The 14,279-nt window shown below is 47.3% G+C and overlaps 1 protein-coding gene across 1 annotated transcript in view; it reads left to right on the forward strand.

Annotated features, from left to right (window-relative positions):
• Positions 1 to 14,279, forward strand: part of LOC126203726 (dehydrogenase/reductase SDR family member 11-like) — an 85,397-nt gene that overhangs the window by 57,847 nt on the left and 13,271 nt on the right. Inside the window, exon 3 of the mRNA XM_049938098.1 lies at positions 12,999 to 13,128. Within this exon, the coding sequence (XP_049794055.1) occupies positions 12,999 to 13,128 (130 nt within the window). The remainder of the gene's footprint in view (positions 1 to 12,998; positions 13,129 to 14,279) is intronic.

The following is a 14,279-nucleotide window of genomic DNA, read 5'->3' on the forward strand; positions in this document are numbered from 1 at the left end:
AGCGTGAACACATAGGGGGTGTCTGCTGCGGAGTTCCATATCCAACAATGTACGAGAAATTCCAAAACACTTTTGCGAGCACCAGCTTTGTGCTCTTTCGGCAGAGGTGCCTCGTATCACCATCTGTCCTACTTTACAGAGCAAATAAGCCTCCGAACTCCACGATTTGTGAAGGGTCGTGGACGTCCAACCATTTAGCCCCTAGTGGTAGGTTCACTATCCTACCTCTTTCCGTAGATGCTCAGGCACTTAGTGTGAGTTTCACTGTCCTTCTACCTCTCTCGTAGATGTTCACGACAGAACCATGTGAACATTCGACCAGCTTCACCGTTATCGAGATACTCGTTCACAACTTCTGCATAATAATAATCTGCCCTTTGTCCAATTCGCTTATTCAAAGGATTTCCCCACTTGTAGCCCGTATCACCTCTAAGGTGATTCCCCGTCCGTGCCAGATCCGCTTACATACTTTCGTTATCGCGTCACATGCTCGCAACACCACAAGGCGGCATCCAACGTAGCGGTGGGCATTTCGCATAATGTTTCGGCTTATCAGTGCAACTGTTACAACTAATCGTTGAGTGCAACTAAATGTTCACTTCTTGTTGGACCAACAGTTAACCGTGTCAAAGTGTTTGTGAGGGAGGATAGTGGTTAGTGGTGATAAGAATGATATTATCTCAGAGATCGTGCAAGAGGTGATGACAATGGAAACCACTAACGAAGCATGACACCACGACATTCAGTGTGAGCTGAACAGAAACAGAAGTTATCACTGCTGACAACAATGATTTTTGCGTGCTTTTTTTTTTCTAGAAAGTGGTTGGATATTATCTGAACCTGAGGTGATAACCTTTCTGGCCAAATGAAAAAAATAAATTCCTAAAGAAGGGAAACGACTGATAAATGCGGTTTCTTGTCTCCCAATGGCTGTCTGGAGCATACCCTTAAAAAGTAATGTAGCTTTTCTTTTCTCTCATTGGCCACTTTTTGAGATCAGAGACTCCACTTGTGACAGCGAGTGGTACTTTATGTGTATGGATTGTCTGGGTAGAATGGCTCGCACGCTTCGTATCAGTTTTAGGTGCTCCGAGGCGGATGGAGGAACAGTGACAGTGCAAACAAATTAGTGGCACACAAATATACACTTTATTGCTCTGTGATAATTAACTGAAGTCGTACAGCAAATCGTTGGATGAGCTTGCAGATAGATACAACCAAGCAATAGCCTGTCAAGGCGTTCGTTACTGAATACAATGTCAACAAGGTTATGTCTACATCTACATCTACATTTATACTCCGCAAGCCACCCAACGGCGTGTGGAGGAGGACACTTTACGTGCCACTGTCATTACCTCCCTTTTCTGTTCCAGTCGCGTATGGTTCGCGGGAAGAACGACTGCCGGAAAACCTCCGTGTGCGCTCGAATCTCTCTAATTTTACATTCGTGATCTCCTCGGGAGGTATAAGTAGGTGGAAGCAATATATTCGATACCTCATCCAGAAACGCACCCTCTGGAAACCTGGACAGCAAGCTAAACCGCGATGCAGAGAGCCTCTCTTGCAGAGTCTGCCACTTGAGTTTGCTAAACATCTCCGTAACGCCATCACGCTTACCAAATAACCCTGTGACTAAACGTGCCGCTCTTCTTTGGATCTTCTCTATCTCCTCCGTCAATCCGATCTGGTACGAATCCCACACTGATGAGCAATACTCAAGTTTAGGTCCAACGAGTGTTTTGTAAGCCACCTCCTTTGTTGATGGACTACATTTTCTAAGGACTCTCTCAATGAATCTCAACCTGGTACCCGCCTTACCAACAATTAATTTTATATGATCATTCCACTTCAGATAGTTCCGCACGCATATTCCCAGATATTTTACAGAAGTAACTGCTACCAGTGTTTGTTCCGCTATCATATAATCATACAATAAAGGATCCTTCTTTCTATGTATTCGCAATACATTACATTTGTGTATGTTAAGGGTCAGTTGCCACTCCCTGCACCAAGTGCCTATCCGCTGCAGATCTTCCTGCATTTCGCTACAACTTTCTAATGCTGCAACTTCTCTGCATACTACAACATCATCCGCGAAAAGCCGCGTGGAACTTCCGACACTATCTAGTAGGTCATTTATATATATTGTGAAAAGCAATGGTCCCATAACACTCCACTGTGGCACGCCAGAGGTTACTTTAACGTCTGTAGACGTCTCTCCATTAGAACAACATGCTGTGTTCTGTTTGCTAAAAACTCTTCAATCCAGCCACACAGCTGGTCTTATATTCCGTAGGCTCTTACTTTGTTTATCAGGCGACAGTGCGGAACTGTATCGAACGCCACACTGTCAATCACTGTAATAAACACTTGTTCCTACGCAAAGGCTATAGGCTACTAAGTTTCACAGGCTAATCTCGACTATGGACTGTATCTACGAACTGCAATCCCGAAACGCCTTGATATAACTGTTGTACACCAAGGCCGAACATGAACAGTCCGCTGCTGCTTGTGGCCGCCGCGTATCACAACGCAGAAATCCATCTCATTGGCGGCAGCACGGAGGTCGCTGATTGGGCCACGCTTGTGGCTGGCGGCGAATTTCAAAGTACCGACCGTGGCGCCAGCACCGGCCGCGTCCACTGGCTACACAACACTCCTTCCTCTACAAACCACAGTCGTCGTGTGGCATCGGCTGCTGCTGTGATGGCGGGGAGAGGTGTGGATGCGGCGAGCGATTAGGGAACAGGAGCCAAGTCTGTAGCTGGTGCTAAGCCCCTGCTCATGCCGTGACATTCGCCTTGCTACCGTCCTCGAACGCCAGCCAAGAAACGAGGCAGAGGGCACACTCTTGCATGTGACAATGGAGTGCAATCTTCATGGTGTTGACCCACATCGGCGTCGTGGTGTGGGATGGTGGCCCAGTGGCAGGCTGCGGCGTGGAGTGGACCATCCCCGGAAGATGTCTGTTGTCCATTCAATGCTGGCTGAGGTGTTGGGTCCAGGTCCATGGATTTGGAGCCTGATAGTGGTCGCTGGACGGAGTGTAGGCTGCCTCGTCAGGATAGGCAAATAATCTGTAAACAAAGACTAGGTGGTAGGATCATGCAAATTACAAGGGCGGAGTTGGTTCTAGTGCTGCTGCTGCAAGCCCCCTGGACCCTGCACAAGAAACATGGACCTACATAATGATTTTACAATACTGTCACGCTCCCAGGTCTTCTCTCTGCCATACATTCTGACAACAAATTGTTGATTAGCTTCATACATTGCATAGTGGGCGGAGTTGGCGCCAGCCGCCATGGTGGGTATGCGGTAGCGCCGTCCACGGAGGAGTTCCACTGGTGAAGGGCCGTTGTGGGGCTGGGAGCGGTAACACGGGAGAAAGAGCAGCAAAGCTTGTTCTCATGTATGGTGGGCGCGTAGCTTGCCCATCCGCTGTTGGAAATGGTGCTCGAAGCGCTCCTCTTCTCCGTTTGATCCAGCGTGAAAAGGTGCGCTGGTGATGTGACGTACACCGTTGGTATCACAAAAGTTCTCAAATTCTGCCGACGCAAATTGAAGTTTGCTTTCAGTCACTAGCAACTCTGGAAGATCTTCAGTGCAAAATATGGACTGCAAAGACTGGAGTGTTCAAATGGCTCTAAGCACTATGGGGCTTAACATCTGAGGTCATCAGTCCCCTAGACTTAGAACTACTTAAACCTAACTAACCTAAGGACATCACACACATCCGTGCCCGAGGCAGGATTCGAACCTGCGACCGTAGCAGCAGCGCGGTTCTGGACTGAAGCGCCTAGAACCGCTCAGCCACAGCGGCCGGCGAGTGGAGTGTGCAACATGTCGATGTTGAGTTCATGGACAAGACAAAAGGAAATTTCTGTATGTATCGACGAAAGCCAGTCAACGAATGTTGCACTACAGTTCAGCAAAGTCCAAATGAAAGCACTGCCAAGGCAAGTCTGCTTTTGGCCAATCAGAGAAGCGTTGACGAGCGGCTACCCGGTGTTCTGCCCAAGAATGGCACTGTGCCTTCGTCTGTTCTATTTGAGTGCCACACCAAAGCAAGTACAGTGTCTGCGGGCTAATTGTGTCATGCAGACCATGTCCCAGAGACCCTGGTGGAGAAAGATGAATATATGTCTCTGGAGAGCCTTTGGGATCACCACACGTGATTGTTCAGACTCATTGGTCCAAATGGCTCTGAGCACTATGGGACTCAACTGCTGAGGTCATTAGTCCCCTAGAACTTAGAACTAGTTAAACCTAACTAACCTAAGGACATCACAAACATCCATGCCCGAGGCAGGATTCGAACCTGCGACCGTAGCGGTCTTGCGGTTCCAGACTGCAGCGCCTTTAACCGCACGGCCACTTCGGCCGGCCAGACTCATTGCATAGGAAAATAACACCCTGAAGCACTGACAAGTCGTGCCGACGTGCAACGTATCGGCGGATCGCTGGGCTAATGATTTGTTGCACTGAGCGAGGCCAACCTGTGAGGACGTAGCGCAACAAAATCTGCAAGTCCAGATCCGCTGCCGTTGCTGGGCGACCTTCCAGCGATTTAAGGTTTGCTCAGCACGGGATTTATATGCTCGCAATAGCAGGCTATTCTTGACCTCAAATGTCCAAGAAAACTCTCTGAATTGGAATCAGTACTCGGAAACTGACCTGCTACATCCGCTTCGTTCCTCACGCAGTTCCTCACGCACCTCAAATCGCGGCAGCCTTACATCGTCTTCGACGCAAGAATGTACCTTTCGTGTGGTCCCATGAATGTGACATCACATTTCAGAAATAGAAGCACGGTTTGCTCAGCGATTTGTTGCACTGGCAAACCAGTTGTCTTGGTCACGCTCGCATCTTCATACAGCATTGTTGTTGTTCTTTCGCACAGAATTGGTTCTGCACACAGACCAAAAGCTTTCGCCTCCAAACTTCTCAACGAGGCTCAGACCAATTATTCGCAGGTAGAGAAGATGGCTCTTGCAATAATTTATGGAGTGACTAAATTTACCAGTACCTGTATTGAGGGAAATTCTACTCAGTCACTGACCACAAACCGTCGCTAGCAGGTCAGTTTCCGAGTACTGATTCCAGTTCAGAGAGTTTTCTTGGACATTTGAGGTCAAGAATAGCCTGCTATTGCGAGTGCGTCGGATGAACACCTTGGGAATTGATGGTTCAAATGGCTCTGAGCACTATGGGACTCAACTTCTGAGGTCATTAGTCCCCTAGAACTTACAACTAGTTAAACCTAACTAACTTAAGGACATCACACACATCCATGCCCGAGGCAGGATTCGAACCTGCGACCGTAGCGGTCTCGCAGTTCCAGACTGCAGCGCCTAGAACCGCACGGCCACTTCGGCCGGCTTGGGAATTGATCACATAACTTAAGTACTCACGTCAGTTTCAGTCTGGAAGAACAAATATTTGTCGTTGTTACATTTAGCCCTGCTTCTGACAACACTTTGAACAGGGTATGTAAGTTACTAACGTATTCTTCTGCTGTGCAGCCTGATACCACAATGTCATCCAAGTAGTTTGTACATGGAGGCATCTATGCAGTTAACTGCTCCAGATAGCGTTGAAAGATCGCTGGTGTAGATGCGCTAGCGAAAGGTAAGCTAACGAATTTGTAGAGTCCCAAGTGTGTATTACTCACAGACGCTTCCTGTGGTTGTTCATCTAATGGAATTTGTAGGTTAGCATCGCGCAGATCGATCTTGGAGAAGTAGCTACCCGCTCCTAAGCGGCCCATAAGCTCATCAGGTCGCGGCAGTGGGAATGAATGAAGTACTGTCCAAGGATTCACTGTCGCCTTAAAGTCTGCTTAGATTCTCAATTCCCTGAAGGCTTCTTCACGAAGATTAACGGGGATGCCTATAAACTGGTTGTGATGTGTGAAATTCCGCCATTTTCTTGATACTGTGCAAGTTCCTTTGCAACATATTCACGAAGTATGTATGGTATGGCAGGAGCTCTGCAAAAGCGGGGCTATGCATTGTCTTTCATCCTTACATGAGCAACAAAACTGGTGTGTTTACTTAAGTCGTCAGCAAACAAATCTTCAAATTCGTCACACAACTGAGCAACACTGTCTCTAGGGTCAAACGATGTAACTGCTAACACATTGGCTTCTATAAGCAGTCAAAAGAAATGAAACAAATCGAAGCCAAAAATATTAGCACTGACCCGTGAACGCAAAACCAGGAATGACACAGTCTTTTGTAAATTTTGGTAGACGGCAGGAAGCTAAAAGATCCTAATACTGGAATATTCGTCCATTGTACGCTGTCAGCTTAATTGTTGACTTCTATAACTTGGGTTTGCCAAGCAGATCATAAGTATTGCGATTTAGTAATTAAACCGAAGCACTCGTGTCCAACTGAAACAGAGCACTTTGGCCAGCAATAATATCTACCAAAAGTTTGTTGGAGTGGCATTGCACTGAAGAAATTACTGATTCTTTGTGTTGCACAGTTTCACAGCTATGTTCTACACTAGCATCACAGCTCGGCTCAGAATAAACATGCACTTGAAAGTTCGAGTTATGAGAGCATTTGTTCTGAGCATAAGTCTTTGTCATCTACAGACAAACAGCTTGAATGTGCCCGTTCTCACCACATGCGAAAAGAGTCGCGTAACGCGAAGGGCATCGGTCACATTTGTGGGACTGGAACAGCGCAGGCAAGATTTCACGCCGGTACATTTCCGGTCAGGTTGTTTACGTGGCGAGCTGTGGCGTACCCGACTGGGACGCTGTGTATTTGCCTTCGAAGTGGACTGCTTACGTTGCTGCGCAATGTTGGATATTTGTGGTAAGTTCTTATGGGACCACACTGATGAGGTCAGCGGTCCCTAGACTTGCAAACTACTTAATCTAACTTAAACTAATTTACGCTAAGAACAACACCCACACACCGAGCGAGGTGGCGCAGTGGTTAGACACTGGACTCGCATTTGGGAGGACGACGGTTCAATCCCGCGTCCGGCCATCCGGATTTAGATTTTCCGTGATTTCCCTAAATCGCTCCAGACAAATGCCGGGATGGTTCCTTTCGAAGGGCACGGCCGACTTCCTTCCCCGTCCTTCCCTAATCCGATGAGACTGATGATCTCGCTCTCTGGTCTCCTTCCCCGAAACAACCAACCAACCAACAACACCCACACCCATGCCCGATGGAGGACTCGAACCTCCGACGCGGGGTGCCGCGCGAACCGTGGCAAGGCGCCTAAGACCGCACGGCTACCCCGCTACAATGTTGTCTCTTCGGGCTACGGCACAAATGTTCCTTGCTTTAAAACTATCAACTGCACTGTCACACGAATTTTGAAAATTAATAATCTGCAGAACTTGTTGCAGCGTGAGGTCAGGGCATTTTAAAATTAGTTCACGAATTCTACTATCTGCCATGTTTTGAGTAATAGCGTCTCAAATCATCAAATTACTATAGAATTTTCCACATTCACACTTAAGTTTGCACTCTCTTCTGAGCCCCTGCAGATCTTTCACCAATTGCCTGTACATTTGACGTGGTTGTTTCTCGAGCCAAAAGAATTTAAATCTGGCAGCCCCCACATTGATATCGTCGTAGTATTTGTTCGGTGCTTGAACAAGCTTCTCATAGGTAACTAGTTCTGGCCTCGTAGTAGGGAATAACTTCGCACAAATGCGGTAAACGGTGACACCAACGGTGGACAGAGTAAAACACTACTGCACAGTATCCTGAATTTGGTGAGCAGCCAGGTGTGCTTCAGGTAGGAAGGAAGATTGTGTTACTTGTGGCGGTGTAGTGGGTGACGGTCTGATTGCGCATCTTATCTGCTGTCATCTGCGTTTGGATGAACCCTTTCATCAGTTGCGTAAGCTGATTCACTGACTGCATCTGTAACTGAAGAAACTGATGTAGGTGGAGCGGCGGTGCCACAGGCGGTTGCGTTTGTGGCGCCGCTAATTGTGAGGCAGGCAAATAAGGAGTTTGGAACGGTGGGTTTGACATGGTAAACAAATGCTAATACAGACACACAAGAAATCCTAAAGCTAACTTATAAACTACCACAGCACAGCAATTACATAGCAAAAACGAAGAGCACCAATCTGTAACAGAACGTTTCCACAAACACGAAAAGTTAACGAACAACCAAGCAAGGAATAGCAAAGTGACATAATAAATGATGCGCCACAGTGAGTTTGGAACTCTCTTCGCCATACGAAGTGTACGGGCCGTCTGGGTAGAGCAGTTCGCACACATCGTATTTGGTTTAAGAGCTCCGAAATGGATGGAGAGACTGTGACAGTGCAAACAAAGTAGCGACACACAAATATACGCTTTATTGCACTGCAATACTTAAGATGTACAACAACTCTTTGGATGTGCCTGCAGACAGATATAAATAAGCAGTGACCTGTCAAGGCATACATTACTCAGTATGTCAACAAGGCTATGCCCTGGGCGTCACACTGTCAATCAATATAGTAAACATTTGTCCCTATATGAAGGCTATAGGTGACTCCACTTGTAGACTAAGTATCTGAGGCTGTTCTCCACTATGATCTGAAGTTACCAACTGCAACCCTCGAAATCCGTACTGGAACTGTCGTACGTCAACGCTGAACGTGAACCGTCTGTTGCTACCTGTGGCTGCCACGTATCACGACGCGAAAGTCCATCTCACTGGCGGCTGCGCGGAGGTTGCTGATTGGGCCGACTTGTGGTTGGCTGCGAAGTTCAAAGCGCCACCCATGGCTCCAATTGGGAACTGTCTCAGCGCTCCAGCTCTTTTTGTTGCGTCCATTGGCGACAAGCCAACAGTACACATTCCGCAAGAATTGTTCTTATGATAAATAAGAATTATCTTCAGGTTCCTAACGAATTATTTAAATACACATTCCCAACAGCCATGAAACTTGTAGCGATCTTCATTAAAGAGAAGATGACTGTTATCAATGGACCAGTGACTATGGTTAGGGGACACAACTTTAGATGACAAAAGGCGAGTGGAAAGTACATTCGTGACGTGTGCGTGGAGTGTATATGTTGACCTGCAACAGTCACGAGAAAAGTCTGGCTGCTACAGTCACTCCACAGCGACACGTTTTCGGCAGTAATAACGAATGGAGTGAGAATATCAGTGGCATTTAAGAAATCCAACACTGGTATGGTGAAAAACAAGAAAGCACATGGGACATCCTCATATTACGACGTTCATCTTGTCATCCTGTCTCACTAAGATGGCGACTTACACTGTATTGAGGGATGTCATAGTCAGTTTATACAGGGTGGTCCATTGATAGTGACCGGGCCAAATATCTCACGAAATAAGCGTCAAACGAAAAAACTAGAAAGAACGAAGCTTGTCTAGCTTGAAGGAGGAAACCAGATGGCGCTATGGTTGCCACGCTATATGGCGCTGCCATAGGTCAAACGGATATCAACTGCGTTTTTTATTTTAATAGCAAGCCCCATTTTTTATCACATACACTCCTGGAAATTGAAATAAGAACACTGTGAATTCATTGTCCCAGGAAGGGGAAACTTTATTGACACATTCCTGGGGTCAGATACATCACATGATCACACTGACAGAACCACAGGCACATAGACACAGGCAACAGAGCATGCACAATGTCGGCACTAGTACAGTGTATATCCACCTTTCGCAGCAATGCAGGCTGCTATTCTCCCATGGAGACGATCGTAGAGATGCTGGATGTAGTCCTGTGGAACGGCTTGCCATGCCATTTCCACCTGGCGCCTCAGTTGGACCAGCGTTCGTGCTGGACGTGCAGACCGCGTGAGACGACGCTTCATCCAGTCCCAAACATGCTCAATGGGGGACAGATCCGGAGATCTTGCTGGCCAGGGTAGTTGACTTACACCTTCTAGAGCACGTTGGGTGGCACGAGATACATGCGGACGTGCATTGTCCTGTTGGAACAGCAAGTTCCCTTGCCGGTCTAGGAATGGTAGAACGATGGGTTCGATGACGGTTTGGATGTACCGTGCACTATTCAGTGTCCCCTCGACGATCACCAGTGGTGTACGGCCAGTGTAGGAGATCGCTCCCCACACCATGATGCCGGGTGTTGGCCCTGTGTGCCTCGGTCGTATGCAGTCCTGATTGTGGCGCTCACCTGTACGGCGCCAAACACGCATACGACCATCATTGGCACCAAGGCAGAAGCGACTCTCATCGCTGAAGACGACACGTCTCCATTCGTCCCTCCATTCACGCCTGTCGCGACACCACTGGAGGCGGGCTGCACGATGTTGGGGCGTGAGCGGAAGACGGCCTAACGGTGTGCGGGACCGTAGCCCAGCTTCATTGAGACGGTTGCGAATGGTCCTCGCCGATACCCCAGGAGCAACAGTGTCTCTAATTTGCTGGGAAGTGGCGGTGCGGTCCCCTACGGCACTGCGTAGGATCCTACGGTCTTGGCGTGCATCCGTGCGTCGCTGCGGTCCGGTCCCAGGTCGACGGGCACGTGCACCTTCCGCCGACCACTGGCGACAACATCGATGTACTGTGGAGACCTCACGCCCCACGTGTTGAGCAATTCGGCGGTACGTCCACCCGGCCTCCCGCATGCCCACTATACGCCCTCGCTCAAAGTCCGTCAACTGCACATACGGTTCACGTCCACGCTGTCGCGGCATGCTACCAGTGTTAAAGACTGCGATGGAGCTCCGTATGCCACGGCAAACTGGCTGACACTGACGGCGGCGGTGCACAAATGCTGCGCAGCTAGCGCCATTCGACGGCCAACACCGCGGTTCCTGGTGTGTCCGCTGTGCCGTGCGTGTGATCATTGCTTGTACAGCCCTCTCGCAGTGTCCGGAGCAAGTATGGTGGGTCTGACACACCGGTGTCAATGTGTTCTTTTTTCCATTTCCAGGAGTGTATTAGTGTTGTACGTAAAGAAATATGAATGTTTTAGTTGGACCACTTTTTTCGCTTTGTGATAGATGGCGCTGTAATAGTCACAACCGTATAAGTACGTGGTATCACGTAACATTCCGCCATTGCGGAAGATATTTGCTTCGTGATACATTACCCGTGCTAAAATGGACCGTTTACCAATTGTGGAAAAGATCGATATCGTGTTAATGTATGGCTATTGTGATCAAAATGCCCAATGGGTGTGTGCTATGTATGCTGCTCGGTATCCTGGACGACCTCATTCAAGTGTTCGGACTGTTCGCCGGATAGATACGTTAATTAAGGAAACAGGAAGTGTTCAGCCGCATGTGAAACGTCAACCACGACCTGCAACAAATGATGATGCCCAAGTAGGTGTTTTAGCTGCTGTCGTGGCTAATCCGCACATCAGTAGCAGACAAACTGCGCGAGAATCGGGAATCTCAAAAACGTTGGAGTTGAGAATGCTACATCAACATCGATTGCACCCGTACCATATTTCCATGCACCAGGAATTGCATGGCGACGACTTTGAACGTCGTGTACAGTTCTGCCACTGGGACAAGAGAAATCACAGGACGATGACAGATTTTTTGCACTCGTTCTATTTAGCGACGATGCGTATTCACCAACAGCGGTAACGTAAACCGGCATAATATGCACTATTGGGCAACGGAAAATCCACGATGGCTGCGACAAGTGGAACATCAGCGACCTTGGCGGGTTAATGTATGGTGGGGCATTATGGGAGGAAAGATAATTGGCTCCCATTTTATCGATGGCAGTCTAAATGGTGCAATGTATGCTGATTTCCTACGTAATGTTCTACCGATGTTACTACAAGATGTTTCACTGCATGACAGAATGGCGATGTACTTCCAACATGATGGATGTCAGGCACAAAGCTCGCGTGTGGTTGAAGCGGTATTGAATAGCATATTTCATGACAGGTGGATTGGTCGTCGAAGCACCATACCATGGCCCGCACGTTCACCGGCTCTGACGTCCCCGGATTTCTTTCTGTGGGGAAAGTTGAATGATATTTGCTATCGTGATCCACCGACAACGCCTGATAACATGCGTCAGCGCATTGTCAATGCATGTGCGAACATTACGGAAGGCGAACTACTCGCTGTTGAGAGGAATGTCGTTACACGTATTGCCAAATGCATTGAGGTTGACGGACATCATTTTGAGCATTTGTAATAATGTGGTATTTACAGGTAACCAGGCTGTAACGGCATGAGTTCTCAGAAATGATAAGTTCACGAAGGTACATGTATCACATTGGAACAACCAAAAAAATGTTCAAACGTACCTACGTTCTGTATTTTAATTTAAAAACCCTACCTGTTAGCAACTGTTCGTCTAAACTTGTGAGCCATATGTTTGTGACTATTACAGGGCCATCTATCACAAAGCGAAAAAAGTGGTCCAACTAAAAATTCATATTTATTTACGTACTACACGAATATGCAATAAAAATGGGGGTTCGTATATAAAAAAACGCATTTGATATCCGTTTGACCTATGGCAGAACCATCCAGCGGGGCAACCATAGCGCCATCTGGTTTCCCCCTTCAAGCTAGACAAGCTTCGTTCTTTGTAGTTTTCTCGTTTGACGCTTAATTCGTGAGATATTTGGCCAGGTCACGATCAATGGACCACCATGTATGTGTAAATATCCTGCGGTGCTCAATCACACTGGTCGATGGACATCTTGATCATGGCTTCTTAATTGTGCTGCACTCTGCAAGCCATCCTACGAAGTGAGGTGAAGAGCACGGCAGGCATCACTACCATCTGCCCGACTTGATGTTCCATTCTCAGATGGTGCACAGAAAGAACAAACGTCTGTGAGCCTCTGTATCATTGAAATTTCTGCCCATAGACGGTTCACAGAGTTTATGTGGCAGGAAGTAATACGTTGTTTGACCCTTCTTTGAACCTATACTCTCTGGATATTAATAGTAAGTTTGTCTTGTAGCGTCCGCCAAAGCAGTTGTATGAGTTAGCTGACATCGCATTTAAGCTAGTACAGTAAAAATTCTTTTTATTCTTGTGAGCAGGTGGCAAGACGGAAGACTGGAAGAGTATCCTGGACGTGAACGTGCTGGGTCTGAGCATCTGCACCAGAGAGGCCGTGCAGGACATGCTGAGCAGGGGCGTCGAGGACAGCTTCATCATCCATATCAACAGGTGAGCTTGTGGCAGGCCCTATGCCAGGAATATATCTTAATTTTATTCAGTTGCGTATTTATGTTGTTTCTGTAGCTTGCAGTCTAACATACATAGTTTTGGCACAGATTTTCGATCGTGAGAAAAACGCCTGAAGGAGTTTCTCACGCTTAGTGAGCACCAGTTGCATCGGGTGCAAAAAAAGCAGAAGAGATCATTGTCGATGCTAAAATGTTTTCTCGCGGATAAGTTTTACGTAAAGCCCTAACATAATATCTCGTAAACATTCAGCACACTTTTTACAGGCAAAAATGCCTTCAGACATGAGAAAAAACTGAGCAAGCTCATCTACACGTATCTATTTAGATTTTTAAGCCGACAAACGTTAATGAAGTTTAAAATACACTGAGGTGACAAATATCATAAGACTCTTCCTAATATCCTGTCGTACCTCCTTTTCTCCAGTGTAGTTTAGCAACTCGACGTGGCATGGACTCAACAAGCCATTGGAAGTCCCTGTACAAATATTGCCTCTACAGCCGCCCAGTAGTAAAAAACTGTTGTCGGTGCAGGATTTCGTACGCGAACTGACCTCTCGATTAAGTCCCATAAATATTCGATGCAATTCATGTCGGGCGATCTATCTGGCCAAATCTTTAGTTCGAATTGTACAGAATGTTCTTCAAACCAATCACGAACAATTGTGGCCCAGTGACATGGTGCATTGCCATCCATAAAAATTCCATCGTTGTTTCGGAACATGAAGTCTGTAAATGGTCTCCAAGTAGCTCAACATAAACATTTCCAATCAATGACCCAGTGCATTCCATATAAACACAGCCCACACCATTATGGAGCCACCACCACACCACCAACTTGCGCAGAGGCTTGTTGACAAACTGGGTCCATGGCGTCGCAGGGTCTGCGCCACACTCGAAACCATCAGCTGTTATCAATTTAAATTGGGACTCATCTGACCAGGTTACGGTTTTTCAGTCGTCTAGGGCCCGACCGATATGCTCAAGAGCCCAGGAGAGGCGCTGCAGGCAATGTGCTGTTAGTGTTGCTTGTCTGTTAGCGCTGAGAACTCCATGCAAACGTCACTGCTAAGGTTGTCAGCCGCTGCGTTGTGCCTGAAATTTGGTATTCTCCGCACACTCTTGTCATTATAC

The sequence above is a fragment of the Schistocerca nitens genome, chromosome 9 (genome assembly GCF_023898315.1).
Source record: "Schistocerca nitens isolate TAMUIC-IGC-003100 chromosome 9, iqSchNite1.1, whole genome shotgun sequence".
Lineage (NCBI taxonomy): Eukaryota > Metazoa > Arthropoda > Insecta > Orthoptera > Acrididae > Schistocerca > Schistocerca nitens.